Here is a 22,813-nt window from a genome sequence, read left to right as displayed (position 1 = left end):
GTCAGGGACGGAGGGCTATATTACCATCTGTTACAGAGACGGACGACTACATTACCGTCTGTGACAAGGACGTAGGACTATATTGCCATCTGTGTCAAGGACAGAAGACTATATTACCATCTGTGACAGGGACGGAGAGCTATATGATTATCTGTGACAGGGACGGAGGAATATATTACCATCTGTGATAGAGACGGAGTGCTATGTTACCATCTGTGACAGGGACGGAGGATTATTTTACCTTCTGTTACAGAAACAGAGGACAATATCACCCTCTTTGACAGGGAAGGAGCATAATATTACCATCTGTGACAAAGACGGAGGACTATATTACAATCTGTGACAGGGACAGAGGGCTATGTTACCGTCTGTGACTGGGACGGAGGAAAATATTACATCTGTGACAGGGATGGAGGGCTATATTATCATCTGTGACAGGGACGGAGGGCTATGTTACCCTCTGTGAAAGGGCAGATTGCTATATTACCCTCTGTGACAGGGATGGAGGGCTTTATTACCTTCTGTGACAGGGACGGAGGGCTATATTACCATCTGTGATATGGAGAGTAGTATGGATGACCCCGTAGAGACGATACTTTGTCACGGGGAAAAATCGTGTTTATGGCACAGGGTTTTTAGGTAAATTTAGAAATATCGTGTTTAGCGTGTCTGGGTTTTCAGATGAATTTGGGCAGTCACTGTTTTCGAATTAAGGAATTCTTATGAGGAAAATAATTTCTGAGATTTTAGAAGTTTGTTAAGCGTTCTTATGAGGAAAATAAAAAGGAAAATCTTATGGAAAAAATTCAGAAAAAATCGTGTTTCTGTCACACAGTATCCAGGTAAACTCTACGGATAAATTTTGCCTGTTTTCAAAACTGCGTATTTTTCAAATACTATTTTCTGGGAATATGTTCCTAGAAGTTTTGTTAAGGGTTCTTATGAGAAAATAATTTCATAGAAGTTTGTTATAAAAGTCAGAGCAAAGTTAGCTTTCGTATTATTGAGAATAAGGAAAACAGACATCTTAACAGTAAGTTTTTGTTGTTATATGCATTTACGGCTGTTGCACCTGTAAAGATCGAAAATTCATCAGAGTCCAGTTTATACCTGAAAATAATCAGAGTCCAGTTGTAGTCAGAAAATCGTTCAGTTTAAGCTCAAATTTCACCAGAGTCCAGTTGTAGTCAGAAAATCGTTCAGTTTAAGCTCAAATTTCACCAGAGTCCAGTTTAAGCTGAAATTTCACCAGAGTCCAATTGTAGACAGAAATTATTCAGAGTCCAGTTTGTGCCCGTAAATATTCAGAGTCCAGTTTGTTCCCGAAAAATATTCAGAGTCCTGTAATCTATGAAAATTATTCGGAGTCCACTTTGTGAGCAAAATTCGTCAGAGTCCATTTTCAAACCAATTTTCATCAGAGACCATTTTATACCGAAAAAAATCAGATTCCAGTAATGACCAAAAAATTAGGCAGAGTCCAGTTTGTGCCTGAAAATTTGACAGAGACCAGTTTACGACCAAATTTAATCAGAGTCCAATTGAAGAACCTAATTTGACAGAGACAGCATTTTCGCTACTAATAGCCCAATTTTAGACCATTTAATCAGTCATATATCAGATGTAGTATATAAGATCCTAACAATTACCAAGTTCTAGCTCCTATCCCCCACCTTAGTCTCCCATCATTTATTCAATACTAACAGTCCAATCCCCTTGATTTCACTTTCGTCATTTTTCAACTAAACTTGTTATCCAATCAACTAAAACTAGTCAGGATTAGTATCGTTCAACACCGTTCTTAACTAAAATGGCCTTTCTCTTAGCTATAAAACTGTCAAAGGAAACTTTCCAACACTGTTCATAACTAACTTTATCCATCGTCAATCAACTAAAAATAATCACTTTCATCATTTATTAACTAAACTTGTTCCCCAGTCAACAGAAAATAACCTAGTTCATCATGTTTCATTGACATTTGTTATTAACTTGAATTGTCCATCAATCAACTGATAAAGCCATGTTCATCATGCTTTTGTCTTTTTTTTTTGTTTTTTTAACAAAGTATTCGTCAGTCAACTAAAAATAGTCACTTTCATCATGTTCCCTTGTCATTTCTTAACTGAAATATCACTTCTCTCAACTGAAAATAGTCAAGTATAGCGACTTTCCAACACTGTTCACACTTTTCTGGATTTTCGACTTGGCATTACGGGCGTTTTGCTTAACCGCTTGTCGGATCACGACGTAAATTTACGGACCGTGTTTTATATTCGGTATTTACTACTCGATCGACTTGGGGTTTGTATGAATATGTTTGCCATTAAATTTTCGTTTTCTCTAATAAGCACAGTGCCTATTTGAGAAAACGCCAATGTATTGTAACTTAGAGGACAGACTATTGAGTTGGTGACACAACGAGGGTACGCCCACTCCACACTCTCTTGTGTTGGCCGCGATCATGATTCTACATTTATATGCATATGTCTGTGTAGAGAATTTTATTCCGAACACTATACAAAAAAAAAAAACGGTGTGAATCAAGTATAAACTTGAAAAAACATGAGCAAAGTAAAAACTTTTTACTCTCATGGGTACAAACACGCGTAAGATTTTATTCGCCGCAAATTTATTCGACGCTCTGTTGGCCAATTCTACCCATGTTCTTATAGAACTTTCTCTTGCGAACACGTTGCTATAAAAATGAAATACGTAGCTTGAGAAATAATGTCAGAACAGTGAAATAAGTATAAACTATCAAAGCGCTGCATCACAACAGTGTCGTCGCTGCTGAAATCACGGCTAACGCTTCGCCCAGTTCCCACACTCGTGCGGAACATAATTAGACATTAATAGGCATATGTCTGGGTGGGGAATTTTATTGCGAGTTCAGTGATATCAAAATGAGCGCTGTAGGATGACTGTGAGGCTGGCAACAAACGAAAGAGTATGAACATTTACTTCCTGTTTGGGTGTCACGGCGAGTCATCCTCGTGTTTATTTACTTCGTGGTGGGATAGCAAATGCTTGGGTGACATTTTATGCATATGATCTTGTAGAAAATTGTATTGCCAACGTATTGATACTAAAATGAAAAACGTAGCTCGAGAATTGATGTTAGGAGCGTGAAAAGATTATAAACTTTTTTGTGTTTACGCTTGAGCGCCCAGAACGCCGCGCGCACAACCCCCTTTTTTTTCAGCGAGTGCCGCGCGCACTAAAGTGTTAACTAAAGTAACCTTTCACTTCGCAAAAAATTTGTCAAATGTAACTTTTTCAGCACTTTCGTAACTAAAATTATATGTCGTTAAGTAAAAAATATAGTCAAAGGCACTCTTCGAGACATCAAGGACTAACTCAAAGACATCCTTTGAGACATCAAAGACATCCTTTAAGACATCAAAGACACCTCTAGAGACATCAAAGACATCCTTTAAGACATCAAAGACACCTCTCGAGACATCAAAGACACTCTTCGAGACATCAAGAACATACTCAAAGACATCAAAGTTGCACTCAAAGACACCTCTCGTGACATCAAAGACACTCTTCAAGACATCAAGGACACTCTCAAACACACCAAAGGTACTCTTCGAGATGTCAAAGTTATTCTTCGAGACATAAAAGTTGCTTCGTAAGATATCTTCGTTCATCAAACCTATTCTCAGAGACATCTAAAGTTAATCTCGATTATCAAAGCTGTTCTCTACATCATAAAAGTTATTCGCTAAGTAACCTTTCGTTCGTCAGAGGTGCTTTCTAAGACATCTTCGTCCATCAAAGTTATTCTCAGAGATATCTAAAATTATTCTCAGAGTCATCAAAAGTTATTCTAAGACATCAAAAGGTATTCTCAGGGCTACCCAAAAGTTATTATCAGAGTCATCAAAGGTATTCTCAGAGTCATCAAAGTTATTCTCAGTCATCAAAGTTATTCCAAGAGATATTAAAAATTAATCTCAGTCATCTAACTTGTTCTCAAAGTCATCAGAGTTAATCTTAGACTCATCAAAGGTATTCTCAGACTCACCTTCGTTCATCAGAGAAACTTTTGAAAACATCTTTGTTCATCAAAGCTATTCTCTAAGACATCAAAAGTTATTCTCAGGGTCATCAAATGTTATTTTCTAAGTAACCTTTCGTTCATCAGAGAAGCTTTCTAAGACATCTTCGTTCATCAAAGTTGTTCTCTAAGTCATAAAAGTTATTCCCAGAGCTATCAAAGTTGTTATATAAGATATCTTCGTTCATCAGAGTTATTCTCAGAGTCATCAAAGGTGATCTCTAACTCACCTTCGTTCATCAAAGAAACTCTCTTTCTTCCAACAAGTTATACTTTAAGACATCAATGTTGTTCTCTAACACATCTTCAGGCATAAAATATCTCTCCAAAATGTAACTAGTTCAGCTTTTCATATCAAACTTGCACTTCTGTTAAAATATATTTTCTTAGACACTTTACCTTTAAAACTTTTCTCTGTACAACACTGCTTAAACCTACCTAACCTATCCTCCCCACCCAATGTTACTTACCTAACATAACGGTCCTAAACCTAACCTAGCATACATAGCCTAACCTAACTAACCCTAACCTAACTTACCTAACCTAACTTAACTTAACCTAACTTAACTTAACCTAACCTAACTTAACTTAAGCTAACCTAACTTACCTAACATAACTTACCTATTCTAACTTAACTAAGCTAACCTAACCTAACTTACCTAACCTAACCTAACTTACCTAACTGAGCTTACATAACCTAACTAACCAAACCTAACCTAACTTACCTATCCTAACTTAACTAACCTAACCTAACTTACTATACCTAACCTATCTTAACCCAACCTAACTTACCTAACCTAACTTACCTAACCTAGCTTACCTACCCTAACTTACCTAACCTAGCTTACATAACCTAACCTAACTAACCAAACCTAACTTACCTATCCTAACTTCCCTAACCTAACCTAACCTAACTTACCTTACCTAGCTTACCTACCCTAACTTACCTAACCTATTTTAACCTAACCTAACTTACCTAACCTAACCTAACCTAACTTACCTTACCTAGCTTACCTACCCAAACTTACCTAACCTATCTTTACCTAACCTAACCTAACCTAACTTACCTAACCAAACCCTAGTGGGTTTGGGTAAAATATACAAAAGGAAGAAACAAAACTACATCTGAAAGGTTAGGATAAGGATAATATATTCAACAAATACGTCAAACACAATAAACAAATAAACTACATCTGAAAGGTTAGGTTAAAGGGTTGGGGAATAAGAACAAATGATAACCAACATAATGAATACACTAAGATTAAGAAGGTTAGGTTAAGGGGGGAAAGAATAAGACTATTATTACAAACATAATAAATACAATTTATGAGCAACTTGATGAACTTTAACAAATAACCCTTGAAATGCAAAAATGACCATTTGAGAAATTAACCCTTGAAACAAGTGAATGCTTATATATAAAAAAATTCCTTTGAAATGAATAAACACCCAATCTTTAACAAATTACCCTTGAAATGCAAAAATGACCATTTGAGAAATTAACCCTTGAAATGAAGAAATTATTATGAGGCATTGATTGACAAAACACAAAACACAAACATGAATAATTATGTAAGTTGGACTAGGTGAGTTAGGTTACGTTAGTTTTGGTAAGTTAGGTTTTGTACGTTAGGCTAAGTTAGGTAATTTACTTTAAGTTAGGATAGGTTGGGATAAGTTAGGATAGGTTAAGTTAGGTTAGGTAAGTTAGGTTAGGTTAGGTTAAGATAGGTTAGGTAAGTTAGGGTAGGTAAGCTAGGTAAGGTAAGTTAGGTTAGGTTAGGGAAGTTAGGATAGGTAAGTTAGGTTAGGTTAGGTTTGTTTAGTTAGGTTAGGTTATGTAAGCTCTGTTAGGTAAGTTAGGTTAGGTATGTTAGGTTAGGTTAGCTTAGTTAAGTTAGGATAGGTAAGTTAGGTTAGGTAAGTTAGGGTAGGTAAGCTAGGTTACCTTGAGGTTACCTTGAGGTGCTTCCGGGGCTTAGCGTCCCTACGGCCTGGTCGTCGACCAGGCCTCCTGGTTGCTGGACTGATCAACCAGGCTGTTGGACGCGGTTGATCAGGTATCCTTTGGAGGTGCTTATCCAGTTCTCTCTTGAACACTGTGAGGAGGATTGCCAGTTATGCCCCTTATGTGTAGCGGAAGTGTGTTGAACAGTCTCGGGCCTCTGATGTTCATGAGTTCTCTCTCAGAGTAGCTGTTACACCTCTGCTTTTCAACGGGGTTATTATGCACATCCTGCCATGTCTTCTGTTATCATGTGATGTTATTTCTTAGTGTGCAGGTTTGGGACCAGCCCCTCTAATATTTTCCACATGTAAATTATTATGTATTTCTCCCACCTGCACTCAAGGGAGTACAGATTTAGGCTCTTTAGTCGGTCCGAATAGTTTAGATGTTTTACTGAGTGGATTCTAGCAGTAAAGGATCTCTGCACGCTCTCCAGGTCAGCAATTTCTCCAGCTTTGAAAGGGGCTGTCATTGTGCAGCAGTACTTCACTCTAGAGAGCACAAGCGTTTTGAAAAGTATTATCATCGGTATAGCATCTCTAGTGTGAAATGTTCTTGTTATCCAACCTGTCATTTTTCTTGCAGTTGTGACGGCTACTTTATTGTGTGCTTTAAAGGTAAGATCTTCCGACATGAGTACACCCAGATCCTTTACATTGCCTTTTCGTTCTATGTTATGATTTGCCTGAGTGTTGTACGTGGTTTCCGTTTTTATATTTTCATTTTTTCCATAGCGCATGAGCTGGAACTTATCTTCGTTAAACACCATATTACTTTCTGTAGCCCATAGAAACACCTGATCTACATCTGACTGGAGGTTTGCAGTGTCCTCTATGTTGCCTACTCTCATGAAGATCCTAGTGTCATCTGCAAAGGATGATACAGTGCTATAGGTTGTGTTCTTGTCTATGTCCGATATGAGGATGAGAAAAAGTATTGGAGCAAGCACAGTACCCTGGGGGACTGAGCTCTTCACGGTTGATGGGCTGGATTTTATTTTAGGTTAGTTAAGTTAGGTTAGGTTAGGTAAGTTAGGCTAGGTAAGTTACGGTAGGTAAGGTAGGTTAGGTATGTTAGGGTAGGTAAGTTAGGTTAGGTAAGTTAGGTTAGGTTAGGTAAGTTAGGTTAGGTTAAGATAGGTTAGGTAAGTTAGGTTAGGTTAGGGAAGTTAGGTTAGGTTAAGATAGGTTAGGTAAGTTAGGTTAGGTAAATTAGGTTAGGTTAAGATAGGTTAGGTAAGTTAGGAAAGGTAAGTTAAGTTATGTTAGGTTAGTTAAGTTAGGATAGGTAAGTTAGGTTACCTTAGGTTATGTAGGCTAGGTTAGGTAAGTTAGGCTAGGTAAGCTAGGTTAGGTAAGTTAGGTTAGGTAAGTTAGGTTGGGTTAAGATAGGTTAGGTAAGGTAAGGTAGGTTAGGTTAAGTTAGGTTATGTTAGGTTAGTTTAGTTAGGATAGGTAAGTTAGGTTTGGTTAGTTAGGTTATGTAAGCTCAGTTAGGTAAGTTAGGTTAGGTTAGGTTAGCTTAGGTAAGTTAGGTTAGGTAAGTTAGGTTAGGTTAAGTTAAGTTAGGTTAAGTTAAGTTAGGTTAGGTAAGTTACGTTAGGGTTAGTTAGGTTAGGCTATGGGTAGGTTAGGGTAAGTTAGGTTTAGGAACGTTATGTTAGGTAAGTAACATTGGGTGGGGAGGATAGGTTAGGTACGTTTAAGCAGTGTTGTACAGAGAAAAGTTTTAAAGGTAAAGTGTCTAAGAAAGTATATTTTAACAGAAGTGCAAGTTTGATATGAAAAGCTGAACTAGTTACATTTTGGAGAGAAATTTTATGCCTGAAGATGTGCTAGTGAACAACATTGATGTCTTAAAGTATAACTTGTTGGAAGAAGGAGAGTTTCTTTGATGAACGAAGGTGAGTTAGAGATCACCTTTGATGACTTAGAGAACAACTTTGATGAACGAAGATGTCTTAGAAAGCTTCTCTGATGAACGAAAGGTTACTTAGAAACTAACATATGATGACTCTGAGAATAACTTTTGATGTCTTAGAAAAAAACTTTGATGAACAAAGATGCTTTGGAAAGTTTCTCTGATGAACGAAGGTGAGTCTGGGAATACCTTTGATGACTCTAAGATAAACTTTGATGACTTTGAGAACAAGTTTGATGACTGAGATTAATTTTTAATGTCTCTTGAAATAACTTTGATGACTGAGAATAACTTTGATGACTCTGAAAATACCTTTGATGACTCTAAGAATAACTTTTGGGTAGCTCTGAGAATAACTTTTGATGTCTTAGAATAACTTTTGATGTCTTAGAATAACTTTAGATATCTCTGAGAATAACTTTGATGGACGAAGATGTCTTAGAAAGCACCTCTGACGAACGAAAGGTTACTTAGCGAATAACTTTTATGATGTAGAGAACAACTTTGATGATCGAGATTAACTTTAGATGTCTCTGAGAATAAGTTTGATGAACGAAGATATCTTACAAAGCAACTTTGATGTCTCGAAGAATAACTTTGATATCTCGAAGAGTACCTTTGGTGTGTTTGAGTATGTCCTTGATGTCTTGAAGAGTGTCTTTGATGTCTCGAGAGGTGTCTTTGATGTCTTAAAGGATGTCTTTGATGTCTCTAAGGATGTGTTTGAGTGCAACTTTGATGTCTTTGAGTATGTCCTTGATGTCTCGAAGAGTGTCTTTGATGTCTCGAGAGGTGTCTTTGATGTTTTAAAGGATGTCTTTGATGTCTCTAAGGATGTCTTTGAGTGCAACGTTGATGACTTTGAATAAGTCCTTGATGTCTCGAAGAGTGCCTTTGACTATATTTCTTACTTAACGACATATAACTTTAGTTACGAAAGTGCTGAAAAAGTTACATTTGACTATTTTTAGCGAAGTGAAAGGTTACTTTAGTTAAGAACAGTGTTGGAAAGTCCCTACACTTGACTATTTTCAGTTGAGAGAAGTGATATTTCAGTTAAGAAATGACAAGGAAACATGATGAAAGTGACTATTTTTAGTTGACTGACGAATACTTTTAGTTAAAAAACGAAAAAAGTCAATAACATGATGAACATGGCTTTTTCAGTTGATTGATGGATAATTTTAGTTAGGAAATGACAATGAAACATGATGAACACGGTTATTTTCTGTTGACTGGAGAATAAGTTTAGTTAAGAAATGATGAAAGTGATTATTCTTTAGTTGATTGACGATGGATAAAGTTAGTTATGAACAGTGTTGGAAAGTTTCCTTTGACAGTTTTATAGCTAAGAGAAAGGCCATTTTAGTTAAGAACGGTGTTGAACGAGGCTAATCCTGGCTAGTTTTAGTTGATTGGATAATAAGTTTAGTTGAGAAATGACGAAAGTGACTATGTTTTTAGTTGATTGGCGAAAGATTTTAGTTAAGGAACGTTAAATAACATGTAAGGAAATGAACACAGAGAACATATGGGGAACATGGCAAAGAACACAGAGAACATATGGGGAACATGGCAAAGAACACAGAGAACATATGGGGAACATGGCAAAGAACACAGAAAACATGTAAGAAAAGTTGATGAACATAGTGAACACGCTGGGAATATGAACTTACAGAGAACATGAAAACATGATAAGGAGAATAGGGAATACAAAGAATGAACAATGAACTTGTGAAGAACATAGAGAATATGACAAAGAATGTAAAAACATGTAAGTGAAGGTGATAAACGAAGTGATCTTGTGAGGAACATGAACCTGTAGAAGAACAGTAATATTGACAAAGAACACAAAAATATGAAGACAGCATGAATATTGAGTATAAACGTTGTAAAGAGATCATGCGATGAAAATGAAAACATAGAAAATATGACTAGAATTTGTAGAGAACATCATGAGACTAAGAGAAAGATCACAGAAATAATGGAGGTACTTGTGAAAATATGAACTGAATGGGCTGTGAACATTTGAAGAACATGGAGTGAACACAGAAAACATGGATGAGAATATGAAGAACACAGTGAATATAGAGAAAATATGCAAATACAGTACGATTATTGAAGGTTTGGATAAGTTGGGGATGAGAAGGTAAGGGAGGGAAAGGGTAAGGTGAGATTTTGACCGTGTGATTATTGCTTACTTGGGTAAACAAAAGATATTGAAGGTAAGGTGTTATATGACCGTGTGAATATTACATAGCTGAGTACAAAAGGGTATTAAAGGACTTGATGTCTACTTTAATAGACTGGAGAGGGACTTGACCTGAAAAAATTTGAGGAACATGTAACTCAGGTGGAGGACAGGAATTGGAGCTCTGTTATTTGCTTTTTGATTGATTTTACAGGGGTCTAAAATGTAGTGGGGGTTTTAAATCTCAGGGGATTTGGACTGATAGTAGTGAATTTACAAGAGCGAACATGGATAGAGCACAAGAGCTAGAGTTCAGTATCACTATTTTGTTTTTATTTACTTAGTTAGAAGTATGACGGGTTTAAATTTCAGGAAAATTGATGGGTTATTAACGAAGATAGGTGAATAAACTAAGGCTGACGACAAGAGCTGGAGCTCGGTAACAGACTTGATCTTATTTACTGTGTCTGAAATACAGAGGGTATAAGTTTCAGGGAAATTTATTAGGTATTAACAAAGATTCGAGACAGAGCTAAGGCAGAGGACAAGAGCTTGAGTTCGGTAATTGGTAGGATCTTATTTACTACATGTGAAATATGACTTTAAAATTTCAGGGGGATTGGACTGTTAGTATTGAATATATGATGGGAGACCAAGGTATGGGATAGGAGCTAGAACTTGATAATTGATAGGATCTTATTTAATACATCTGAAATATGACTGATTAAATGGGCTAAAATTGGGCTAATAGTAGCGAAAATGCTGTCTCTGTCAAATTTGGTTCTTCAATTGGACTCTGATTAAATTTGGTCGTAAACTGGTCTCTGTCTAATTTTCAGGCACAAACTGGACTCTTCCTAATTTTTTGGTCATTACTGGACTCTGATTATTTTCGGGCACAAAGTAGACTCTGATGAAAATTGGTCTGAAAATGGACTCTGAAGAATTTTCGATATAAACTGCACTCTTGACTAATTTTCGTAGACTACAGGTCTCTGAATATTTTTGGGCCCAAAGTGGACTCTGACGAATTTTTGGTATAAAATGGTCTCTGATGAAAATTGGTTTGAAAATGGACTCTGACGAATTTTGCTAACAAAGTGGACTCCGACTAATTTTCATAGATTACAGGACTCTGAATATTTACGGGCACAAACTGGACTCTGAATATTTTCCGGCACAAACTGGACTCTGAAAAATTTCTGTCTACAACTGGACTCTGGTGAAATTTGAGCTTAACAAGAACTCTGATTTTCTGAGTTTTCTGATTGAACGATTTTCTGACTACAACTGGACTCTGATTATTTTCAGGGATAAACTGGACTGATGAATTTTCAGTCTTTACAGGTGCAACAGCCGTAAATGCATATAACAACAAAAATTTACTGTTAAGATGTCTGTTTTCCTTATTCTCAATAATACGAAAGCTAACTATGCTCTGACTTTTATAACAAACTTCTATGAAATTATTTTCTCATAAGAACTCTTAACAAAACTTCTCTGAACATATTCTCAGAAAATAGTATTTGAAAAATACGCAGTTTTGAAAACAGACAAAATTTATCCGTAGAGTTTACCTAGAAACTGTGTGACTCAAACACTATTTTTCCTGAATTTTTCCTATAAGATTTTCCTACTTATTTTCCTCATAAGAACTCTTAACAAACTTCTAAACTCTCACAAATTATTTTACTCGTAAGAACTCTTAAAAAACTTCTAAGATTGCTTTATTTGAAAATAGTCAATGAAAAATCTGCGATTGAAAACAAACAAAAATAACCCATAGAGTTTCCCTGGAAATGCTCTGACACAAACACGACATTTCTAAATTTACCTTTAAATCCTGTGCCACAAACACGATATTTCCCCGCGACAAAATATAGTGTTTACAGGGTCATCCCTACAACTACGGAGGACTATATTACCCTCTGTGACAGAGACGGAGGGTTATATTGCCCTCTGTGATAGGGACGGAAGGCTATATTACCCTGTGTGACAGGGACAGAGCACTATATTCCCCTCTGTGACAGCGACGGAGGGCTATATTACCGTCTGTGACAGAGACGGAGGGCTATATTACCCTCTGTGACAGAGGATGGAGGGCTATATTACCCTCTGTGACAGGGACGGATAGCTATATTACCATCTGTGACCGAAACGGTCAGCTGCATTACCTTATGTGACAGGGACGGAACGCTATATTACCCTCTGTGACTGAGATAAAGGGCTATATTACCTTCTGTGACAGGGACGGAGGAGTATATTACAATCTGTGATAGAGACGGAGGACTATATTACCTTCTATGATAGAGAAGGAGGGCTATATTTCGTCTGTGACATTGACGGAGGGCTATATTATATTCCATGAATGGGACGGAGGGCTATATTGCTATCTGATATAGGGAAGGGGAGCTATATTACCTTCTGTGATGGGACGGATGACTATATTACCGTCTGTGACAGGGACAGAGGGCTATATTACCATCTGTAACAGGGACGGAGGACTATATTACCCTATGTGACATGGACCGAGAGCTATATTACCATTTGTGACAGGGACGGAGGGTTATATTACCATCTGAGACAAGGACGGAGGACTATATTACCATCTGTGACAGGGACGGAGGGTTATATTACCATCTGTGACAGGGACGAGGGATTATATTACGTCTGTGACAGGGACGGAGGGCTATATATCCATCTGTGATGGGGACAGAGGGCTACATTAAAATCTGTGACAGGGACGGATAGCTATATTACCATCTGTGACAGGAACGGTCAGCTATATTACCCTTTGTAACATGGACAGAGCGCTATATTACCTTCTGTGAAAGGGACGGAGAGGCTATATTACCATCTGTGATGGGGATGGAGGGTTATATTACCCTCTTTGACTGGGACGGAGGACTATATTACCATCAGTGACAGGGACAGTGGACTATATTACCTTTTGTGACAGGGATGGTGGACTATATTACCATCTGTGACAGGGCCGGTGAACTATATTACCATCTGTGAAATGGACTTGGGGCTATATTACCATCTGTGACAGGGACGGAGGGCTATATTACCGTCTGTGACATGGACGGAGGACTATATTACAACATCTGTGACAGGGCCGGAGGGCTATATTTCCATCTGTGACAGGGACGGAGAGCTATATTACCATTTGTGACAGGGACGGTGGACTATATTACCATCTGTGAGAGGGATGGAGGGCTATATTACCATTTGTGACAGGGACGAGCGCTATATTAACGTCTGTGATAGAGATGGAGGGCTATATTATCATCTGTGACTGGGACGTAGGGCTATATTAACATTTGTGATTGGGAAGAAGGGCTATATTACCATCTGTGACAGTGACAGAGAGCTATAATACCGTCTGTGACAGAAACGGAGGGCTATATTTCCCTCTGTGATAGGCAAGGAGGGCTATATTACCATCTGTGATAGAAACGGAGGGCTATATTACCATCTGTGAAAGGGAAGGAAGGCTTTATTACCATCTGTGACAGGGGCGGAGGGCTATATTACACTCTCTGACAGTGGAGGGAGGGTTATATTACCCTCTGTGACAGGGACTGAGGGCTATATTACAATCTGTGATAAGAACGAAGGGCTATAATACCATTTGTGACAGGAACGGTCAGCTATTTTACATTTTGTGACAGGGAGGGACACTATATTTCCTTCTGTGATAGGGACGGAGGGTTATAATATCATCTGTGACAAGGACGGAGGGCTATATCACCCTCTGTGACTGGGACAGAGGGCTATATTACCATCTGTGACAGGGACGTAGGGCTATGTTACCTTCTTTGACAGGGACGGAGGACTATATTACCTTCTGTGACAGGGATGGAGGGCTATATTACCATCTCTGACAAGGACGGAGGGCTATATTACAATCTGTGATGGGGACGGACGGCTATATTACCATCTGTGACAGGGACGAAGAGATATATTACCATCTGTGACAGAGACGGAGGGCTATATTACCATCTGTGACAAGGACGTAGGACTATATTACCATCTGTGACAGGGACGGAGAGCTATATTACCATCTGTGACAGGGACGGAGGGCTATATTACCATCTGTGACAGGGACGGGGGACTATATTACCATCTGTGATGGAGACGGAGGGATATATTACCATCTGTGAAAGGGACAGAGGGCAATATTACCTTCTATAAAGGGACGGTGGGCTATAATAACATTTGTGACAGGGACGGAGAGCTATATTACCATCTGTGACTTAGACCGAGTGTTATATTACCTCTGTGACAGGGACGGAGGGCTATATCACCCTCTGTGACTGGGACAGAGGGCTATATTACCATCTGTGATAGGGACGGAGGGCAATATTACCATCTGTGACAGGGACGGAGGGCTATATATCCATCTGTGATGGGGATGGATGATTATATTACCGTCTGTGACAGGGACGGAGGGCTATATTACCCTCTGTGACAGGGACGGAGGACTATATTAACATCTATGACAGGGACGGAGGGCTATATTAACGTTTGTGATTGGGACGGAGGACTATATTATTATCTTTGAAAGAGACTCACTGCTATATTTCCATTTGTGCCGAGACCGCCTCTCGGATTGCTATATTACCTTCTGTGATAGGGAAGGAGGGCTATATTACCATCTGTGATGGTAACGGAGGGCTGTATTACCCTCTGTGACTGGGACGGAGGGCTATATTACCCTCTGTGACTGGGCCGGAGGGCTATATTACCATCTAACAGGGACGAATTGCTATATTACCCTCTGTGACAGAGACGGAGGACTATATTACCATCTGTGACAGTGATGGAGGACTATATTACCATCTGTGACAGGGACGGTGGATTATATTACCATCTGTGACAGGGTAGGAGGGCTTTATTACCATCTGTGACAGGAACGGAGGGCTATATTACCATCTGTGACAGGGACGGAGTTCTATATTACCATCTGTGACAGGGGCGGAGGGCTATATTTCCATCTGTGACAGGGACGGAGGGCTATATTACCATCTGTGACAGGCACGGAGGACTATATTACCATCTGTGACAGGGACGGAGTGCTATATTACCTCTGTGACAGGAACGGAGGGCTATATTACCATCTGTGACAGGTAAGGAGGGCTATATTACCTCTTTGACAGGAACAGAGGACTATATTACCCTCTGTGACAGTGACGGAGGACTATATTACCGTCTGTGACAGGGACGGAGGGCTATATTACCCTTTGTGACAGACACGGAGGGCTGTTTTACCATCTGTGACAGGGACGAAGGGCTATATTACCATCTATGAAAGGGACGGAGGACTATATTACCATCTGTGACAGCGACGGAGGGCTGTATTACAATCTGTGACAGAACTACTAAACTCAACTAATGAGGTGGTAGAGGTACTTGGAATTAAGGTAGAGAAACTAAACCTAATTATTTTCCTAATATATAAACCGCCAGATACAACGTTTGAGGAACTCACAGAGCAGATGCACGAAATAGAGAACATACTTGATAACCTAGCAAACACAGCTCCAGATATTATCTTCCTTGGAGATTTCAATTTACCAAGTTTAAGATGGAGAATGGCAAACACAAATATCATAGCAGGGAATGACCCGGGAAATAACCAACCACAGGTCAGAAAACTTTTGAGATTGGGTGACAAATCTCGCTCAATCAACAGATTACAAAACCAACTAGGAACGAAAGCACACTAGACTTGTTATTCACAAACAATGATGAACTAATCAGAGACATAACAATCTCAGATACTTCATAGTTAGACCATAAGCTCGTTGAAGTGCGAACTAGCATAAATAACGGTAGTAGGTCTAAGAGACCTAACAAGCGAGAAGGAATATTCAATCAATTCAATTTCAACAATAAGAGGATTGACTGGGAAAAAATAATTGTAGACCTTGCAACCATTCAATGGGAGAAGGTCTTAAGCGACAAAACTCCCACACAGGGAATAGCTCAACTGACAGCTGAAGCTTACAAGGTCTGCTTGAAGCACGTGCCTATGAGGAGAGGCAGAAAGAGGACCACTCTAGAAAGAGAACGCAGACGACTGTACAGGAGAAGGAAAAAAATAACGGAAATGCTTCGGCAGACACAACTATCACAAGCAAGGAAAATAAGCCTAAGCAGGGAGATCGAAAAAATAGAACCAACGTTGAAGCGATCATATGAGTTTGAGGAAATGGAATTGGAACAGAAAACTATACTAGAGATAAGGAAAAATCCGAAATATTTTTTCTCATACGCAAAATCCAAATCCAAAACCTCGACCAGTATTGGACCGTTAATTACAAATGATGGTACGTTCACAGAGAAAAACAAAGAGATTAGTGAAATTCTAAGAAGTCAGTATGAGGCTATGTTTAGCACACCAATAAACAACATGAAAGTTGATGACCCAGACAGCTTCTTTATGAATGACATTCAAGCTGCAGATAATATAACGGATATTACCACAAACTCGGAAGACTTTGAAAGAGAAATTCAGTTGCACTCAGCTCCTATGCCTGACACATGGAATTCAATATTCATAAAGAAATATAAAGTACCAGTAGCGAGAGCACTCAGCGTAATATGGAGAAAGAACCTGGATACAGGGGAGATACCAGCAGCACTTAAATCTGCAGATATAGCTCCGTTGCACAAGGGGGGGGGGAGTAAAGCCTTGGCAAAAAATTAAAGGCCAGTTGCACTAACAACACACATAATAAAAGTGTTTGAAAGAGTGATTAGGAATCAAATTTCTAGTTTTATGGAAAACAATGAATTGCACAATCCAGAACAACATGGATTTAGAGCGGGAAGATCCTGTCAATCACAGTTACTCAACCACTATGACAAAATCACAAAAGCCCTAGAAGAAAAGCAAAATGCAGATGTTGTATACACAGACTTAGCAAAGGTGTTCGACAAATGTTACCATAGGGTGATAGCTCACAAAATGACGTCAATGGGAATAACTGGAAAAGTAGGACGCTGGATACTCAATTTCCTGTCGAACAGAACACAAAGAGTAACAGTCAATCATATAAAATCGAGTCCAAGCGATGTTAAAAGCTCTGTACCTAAAGGTACAGTCCTTGCACCGCTACTGTTCCTTATTCTCATATCTGATATAGACAAAAATACACGTCACAGCTTCGTGTCGTCCTTTGCAGATGACACAAAAATCAGCATGAAAATTACTTCTGCTGAAGACATTGAAAAACTACAAGCAGATGTCAACAAAGTTTTCGATTGGGCAGCAGAAAATAACATGATGTTTAACAGTGATAAATTTCAGGTACTCAGGTACGGCAAAAATGAGGATCTGAAACATAATACAGAGTACAAAACACAATCGAATCTTCCCATAGTAGAAAAACAGCATGTCAAGGATTTGGGAATAATGATGTCCGACGATCTAACGTTTAGGGAGCATAACCAAGCAAATATCGCGTCAGCCAGAAAAATTATCGGATGGATTACGAGAACTTTCAAATCCAGGGATCCCATCACAATGGTTGTACTCTTCAAGTCACTTGTGTTGTCCCGTCTCGAGTACTGCTCAGCACTCACTTCCCCCTTCAGAGCAGGAGAGATTGCTGAAATTGAGGGAATACAGAGAACATATATGGCACGCATAGACGAGATAAAACACCTAAATTATTGGGATCGTCTCAAAGCTCTCCAAATGTACTCTCTATAAAGGAGACGAGAGAGATACCAAATAATATACACATGGAAAATACTGGAGGGTCAGGTCCCAAATCTACACAGTAAAATAACAACGTACTGGAGTGAACGATAAGAAAGAAAATGCAAGATTGAACCAGTGAAGAGCAGAGGTGCCATAGGCACAATCAGAGAGCACTGTATACACATCAAAGGTCCGCGGTTGTTCAACGTCCTCCCAGCAACTATAAGAAATATTGCCGGAAGAACCGTGGACATCTTCAAGTGAAAACTGGACTGTTTTCTAAGATACGTTCCGGATCAGCCGGGCTGTGGTGGGTATGTGGCCCTGCGGGCCGCTCCAAGCAACAGCCTGGTGGACCAAACTCACACAAATCGAGTCTGGCCTCGGGCCGGGCTTGGGGAGTAGAAGAACTCCCAGAACCCCATCAAGCAGGGACGGAGGACTATATTACCATCTGTGACAGGAACGGTCAACTATATTACCCTTTGTGACAGGAATGGAGCGCTATATTACCCTCTGTGATGGGGACGAAGGGCTATATCACCATCTGTGACAGGGATGGAGGACTATATTACCATCTGTGACAGGGACGGAGGACTATATTACCATCTGTGACAGGGAAGGAGGACTGTATTACCATCTGTGACAGGGACGGAGGACTATATTACCATCTGTGACAGGGACGGAGGGCTATATTACAATCTGTGACAGGGACGGAGGGCTATATTACAATCTGTGACAGGGACGGAGGGCTATATTACAATCTGTAACAGGGACGGAGAGCTATATTACAATCTGTGACAGGGACGGAGGGCTATATTACAATCTGTGACAGGGACGGAGGGCTTTATTACCATCTGTGACAGTGATGGAGGGCTATATTACCATCTGTGACGTGACGGAGGACTATATTACCATCTGTGACAGGGACGGAGGACTATATTACCATCTGTGACAGTGATGGAGGGCTATGTTACCATCTGTGACAGGGACGGAAGGCTATATTACCATTTGTGACAAGCACGGAGGGCTATATTACCATTTGTGACAGGGACGGAGGGCTATATTACCATCTGTGACAGGGACGGAGGACTATATTACCATCTGTGACAGGGACGGAGGGCTATATTACCATCTGTGACAGGGACAGAGAACTATATTACCATCTGTGACAGGGACGGAGGGCTATATTACCATCTGTGACAGGGACGGAGGACTATATTACCATCTGTGACAGGGACAGAGGACTATATTACCATCTGTGACAGGGACGGAGGACTATATTACCATCTGTGACAGGGACAGAGGACTATATTACCATCTGTGACAGGGACGGAGGGCTATATTACCATCTGTGACAGGGACGGAAGGCTATATTACCATCTGTGATAGGGACGGAGGCGGTGCACCAGCTGACGCAGCCCTCGCCCCAGACAGTGCGTCTGGCCGCCACCAACAAGCAGGATGATCACCGCTGGGCGCTCTGGTCCACCTTCAGCGTCGCCAGCGAGAGTACCGGGTGAGTCTTGCTCCTTCCCTCTGTTGTTACTGTTGCTGCTGCTGTTACTGTTGCTGCTGGTGTTACTGTTGCTGCTGTTGTTATTGTTGCTGCTGGTGTTCCTGTTGCTTCTGCTGTTGTTACTGTTGCTGCTGTTGTTATTGTTGCTGCTGCTGTTGTTACTGTTGCTGCTGTTGTTATTGTTGCTGCTGCTGTTGTTACTGTTGCTGCTGTTGTTACTGTTGCTGCTGTTGATACTGTTGCTGCTGCTGTTGTTATTGTTGCTGCTGGTGTTACTGTTGCTGCTGCTGTTGTTACTGTTGCTACTGTTGTTACTGTTGCTGCTGTTGTTATTGTTGCTGCTGCTGTTGTTACTGTTTCTGCTGTTGTTACTGTTGCTGCTGCTGTTGTTACTGTTGCTGCTGCTGTTGTTATTGTTGCTGCAGTTGTTACTGTTGCTACTCTTGCTGCTGTTGTTGTTACTGTTGCTGCTGTTGTTACTGTTGGTGCTGTTGTTACTGTAGCTGGTGTTGTTACTGTTGCTGGTGTTGTTACTGTTGCTGCTATTGTTACTGTTGCTGCTGTTGTTACTGTTGCTGCTGTTGTTACTGTTGCTGCTGTTGTTACTGTTGCTTCTGCTGTTGTTACTGTTGCTTCTGCTGTTGTTACTGTTGCTGCTGTTGCTACTGTAGCTGGTGTTGTTACTGTTGCTGGTGTTGTTACTGTTGCTGCTGTTGTTACAATTGCTGCTGTTGCTGTTGTTGTTACTGTTGCTGCTGTTGTTACTGTTGCTGCTGTTGTTACTGTTGCTGCTGCTGTTGTTACTGTTGCTACTGTTGTTACTATAGGTAGTGTTGTTACTGTTGCTGCTGTTGTTACTGTTGCTGCTTTTGTTATTGTTGCTGCTGTTGTTACTGTTGCTACTGTTGTTACTATTGCTACTGTTGTTACTGTTGCTGCGGTATTAACTGTTGTTGCTGTATTTACTGTTGGTGGTGCTGTTGGTACTGTTGCTGCTCGTGTTGTTACTGTTGCTGCTGTTGTTACTGTTGCTGCTGTTGTTACTGTTGCTGCTGTATTTACTGTTGGTGGTGCTGTTGGTACTGTTGCTGCTGTTAGTGGTGCTGCTGTATTTACTGTTGGTGGTGCTGTTGGTACTGTTGCTGCTGTTACTGTTGCTGCTGCTGTTGTTACTGTTGCTGCTGTTGTTGTTACTGTTGCTGCTGCTGATGTTACTGCGGATGCTGCTGTTGTTACTGTTGCTGCTGTTGCTGTTGTTAATATTGCTGGAGCTGCTGTTGTTACTGTTGCTGCTCTTGTTACTGTTGCTGCTGTTCTTACTGTTGGTACTGTTCGTGGAACTGCCGTTGCTACAGTTGTTGGGACTGCGGTTTTTGTTACTGTTTCTCTCGTGCTGTTGTTTTTGTTAGTACTGTTGTTACTGTTGCTTCTGTTGTTACTTCTGTGGTTCTTCTGTTGTTAATGTTTGTGGTGCTGCTTTTGATACTGTTTTGGTGCTGCTGTTGTTACTGTTGCTGGTGCTGCAGCGTTGTTTTTTTCTTTCTGTTTGCTATTGGTGGTCCTGTTGTTGTTACTGTTGCTGGTGCTGCTGTTAATACTATTGTTGTTGCTGCTGTTGTTGCTGGTGCTGTTCTGCTACTGTTGCTGGTGCTGCTGTTGTTACTCTTTCTGGTGTTGCTATATTTTGCTGCTGTTACTGACACTGTTGTTGTTATTGTTGCTGCTGTTACTGACACTGTTGTTGTTATTGTTGCTGCTGTTGTTATTGTTGTTGCTGGTGCTGCATTTGGTGCATCTGTTGTTACTGTTGCTTGTGCTGCTGTTAATACTGTTGCTGCTGTTGTTACTGTTGGTAGTGCTGCTGTTGATACTGTTGATGCTGTTGTTACTGTTCGTGTTACTGCTGTTGTTACTGTTGTTGCTACTGTTTTTGCTGTTGTTACTGTTGGTTGTGCTGCTTTTGTTACTGATGCTGTTGTTACTGTTGTTGATGCTGCTTTTGTTACCATTGTTGGTACTGCTGCTGTTGTTGTTACTGTTGCTAGTGCTGCTGTTGTAAATATTGCTGGTGCTGCTGTTGTTATTGTTGTTACTGTTGTTATTGTTGCTGGTCGTGTTACTGTTGATGGTGCTGCTGTTGTTACTTTTGCTGCTGTAATTACTGTTGTTGCTATTGTATTGTTCCTGCTGTTGTTATTATTGCTGCTGTTAATACTGTTGCTGTTGATTTACTATTGCTGTTGTTTTTACTGTTGCTGCTGTTGTTACTGTTGCTAGTGTTGTTGTTGTTAATATTGCTAGTGCTGCTGTTGTTACTGTTGTTACTGTTCGTGGAGCTGTTGTTATTACGGTTGTTGGGACTGCTGTTTTTGTTACTGTTACTCTCGTGCTGTTGTTACTGTTGCTTCTGTTTTTGCTGTTGCTGGTTCTGCTTTTGTTACTGTTTGTGGTGCTGCTGTTGACACTGTTTTGGTGCTACTGTTGTTACTGTTGCTGGTGCTGCTATTGGTACTGTTGCTGCTGTTGTTACTGTTACTGGTGCCTCTGCTGGTGCTACTGTTGCTGGTGCCGCTGCTGTTGTTTTTCTTTCTGTTTGTTATTGGTGGTGCTGTTGTTGTTACTGTTGTTGGTGCTGCTGTTGATACTATTGTTGGTGCTTCTATTATTGCTGGTGCTGTTTTGTTACTGTTGCTGGTGCTACTGTTGTTACTTTTCCTGGTCCTGCTGTTTTTTACTGTTGCTGTTGCTGCTGCTGTTGTTTTTCTTTCTGTTTGCTATTGGTGGTGCTGTTGTTGTTACTGTTGCTGGTATTTCTGTTGTTACTGTTGGTGGTGTTGCTGTTGTTTCTGTTGTTGGTGCAGTTGTTATTGTTGCTGCTGTTGTTACTGTTAGTTGTACTGCTTTTGTTACTGTTACTGCTGTTGTTACTGTTCGTGGTGCCGCTTATGTTACTGTTGTTGGTGTTGCTGCTGTTGTTAAAGTTGCTAGTGCTGCTGTTGTTACTGTTGTTGCTTTGTTACTGTTGCTGCTGTTGTTACTTTTGGTTCTGCTGCCGTTGTTTCTGTTGCTACAGCTGTTGTTACTGTTGTTGCTGCTGTTGTTACTGTTGCTGCTGATGTTACTGTTGCTGGTGCTGCAGTTGGTACTGTTGTTGGTGCTGATGTTGTTTCTGTTGTTGGTGCTCCTGTTGTTACTGTTGCTGGTGTTGCTGTTGTTACTGTTGCTGGTGCTGCAGTTGGTACTGTTGTTGGTGCTGCTGTTGTTACTGTTGCAGGTGCGGCTGTTGTTACTGTTGCTGGGACTGCTGTTGTTACTGATGCTGGTACTGCTGTTGTGTCTGTTGTTGTTGATGCTGTTGTTATTGTTGCTGGTCGTGTTACTGTTGATGGTGCTGCTAT

General features: G+C 40.1%; 1 protein-coding gene across 1 annotated transcript in view; it reads left to right on the top strand.

The window, feature by feature from the left end:
• LOC138351746 (ryncolin-4-like) overlaps positions 1 to 19,419 on the top strand; it is a 109,359-nt gene extending 89,940 nt beyond the window's left edge. Inside the window, exon 4 of the mRNA XM_069303774.1 lies at positions 19,289 to 19,419. Coding sequence (XP_069159875.1) covers positions 19,289 to 19,419 — 131 coding nt within the window. The remainder of the gene's footprint in view (positions 1 to 19,288) is intronic.
• The last annotated feature ends 3,394 nt before the right edge of the window (positions 19,420 to 22,813 follow it).

Source organism: Procambarus clarkii, chromosome 50 (genome assembly GCF_040958095.1).
Source record: "Procambarus clarkii isolate CNS0578487 chromosome 50, FALCON_Pclarkii_2.0, whole genome shotgun sequence".
In the NCBI taxonomy this organism is placed as follows: Eukaryota; Metazoa; Arthropoda; class Malacostraca; order Decapoda; family Cambaridae; genus Procambarus; species Procambarus clarkii.
This window is presented reverse-complemented; position numbering and strand designations above follow the sequence as displayed.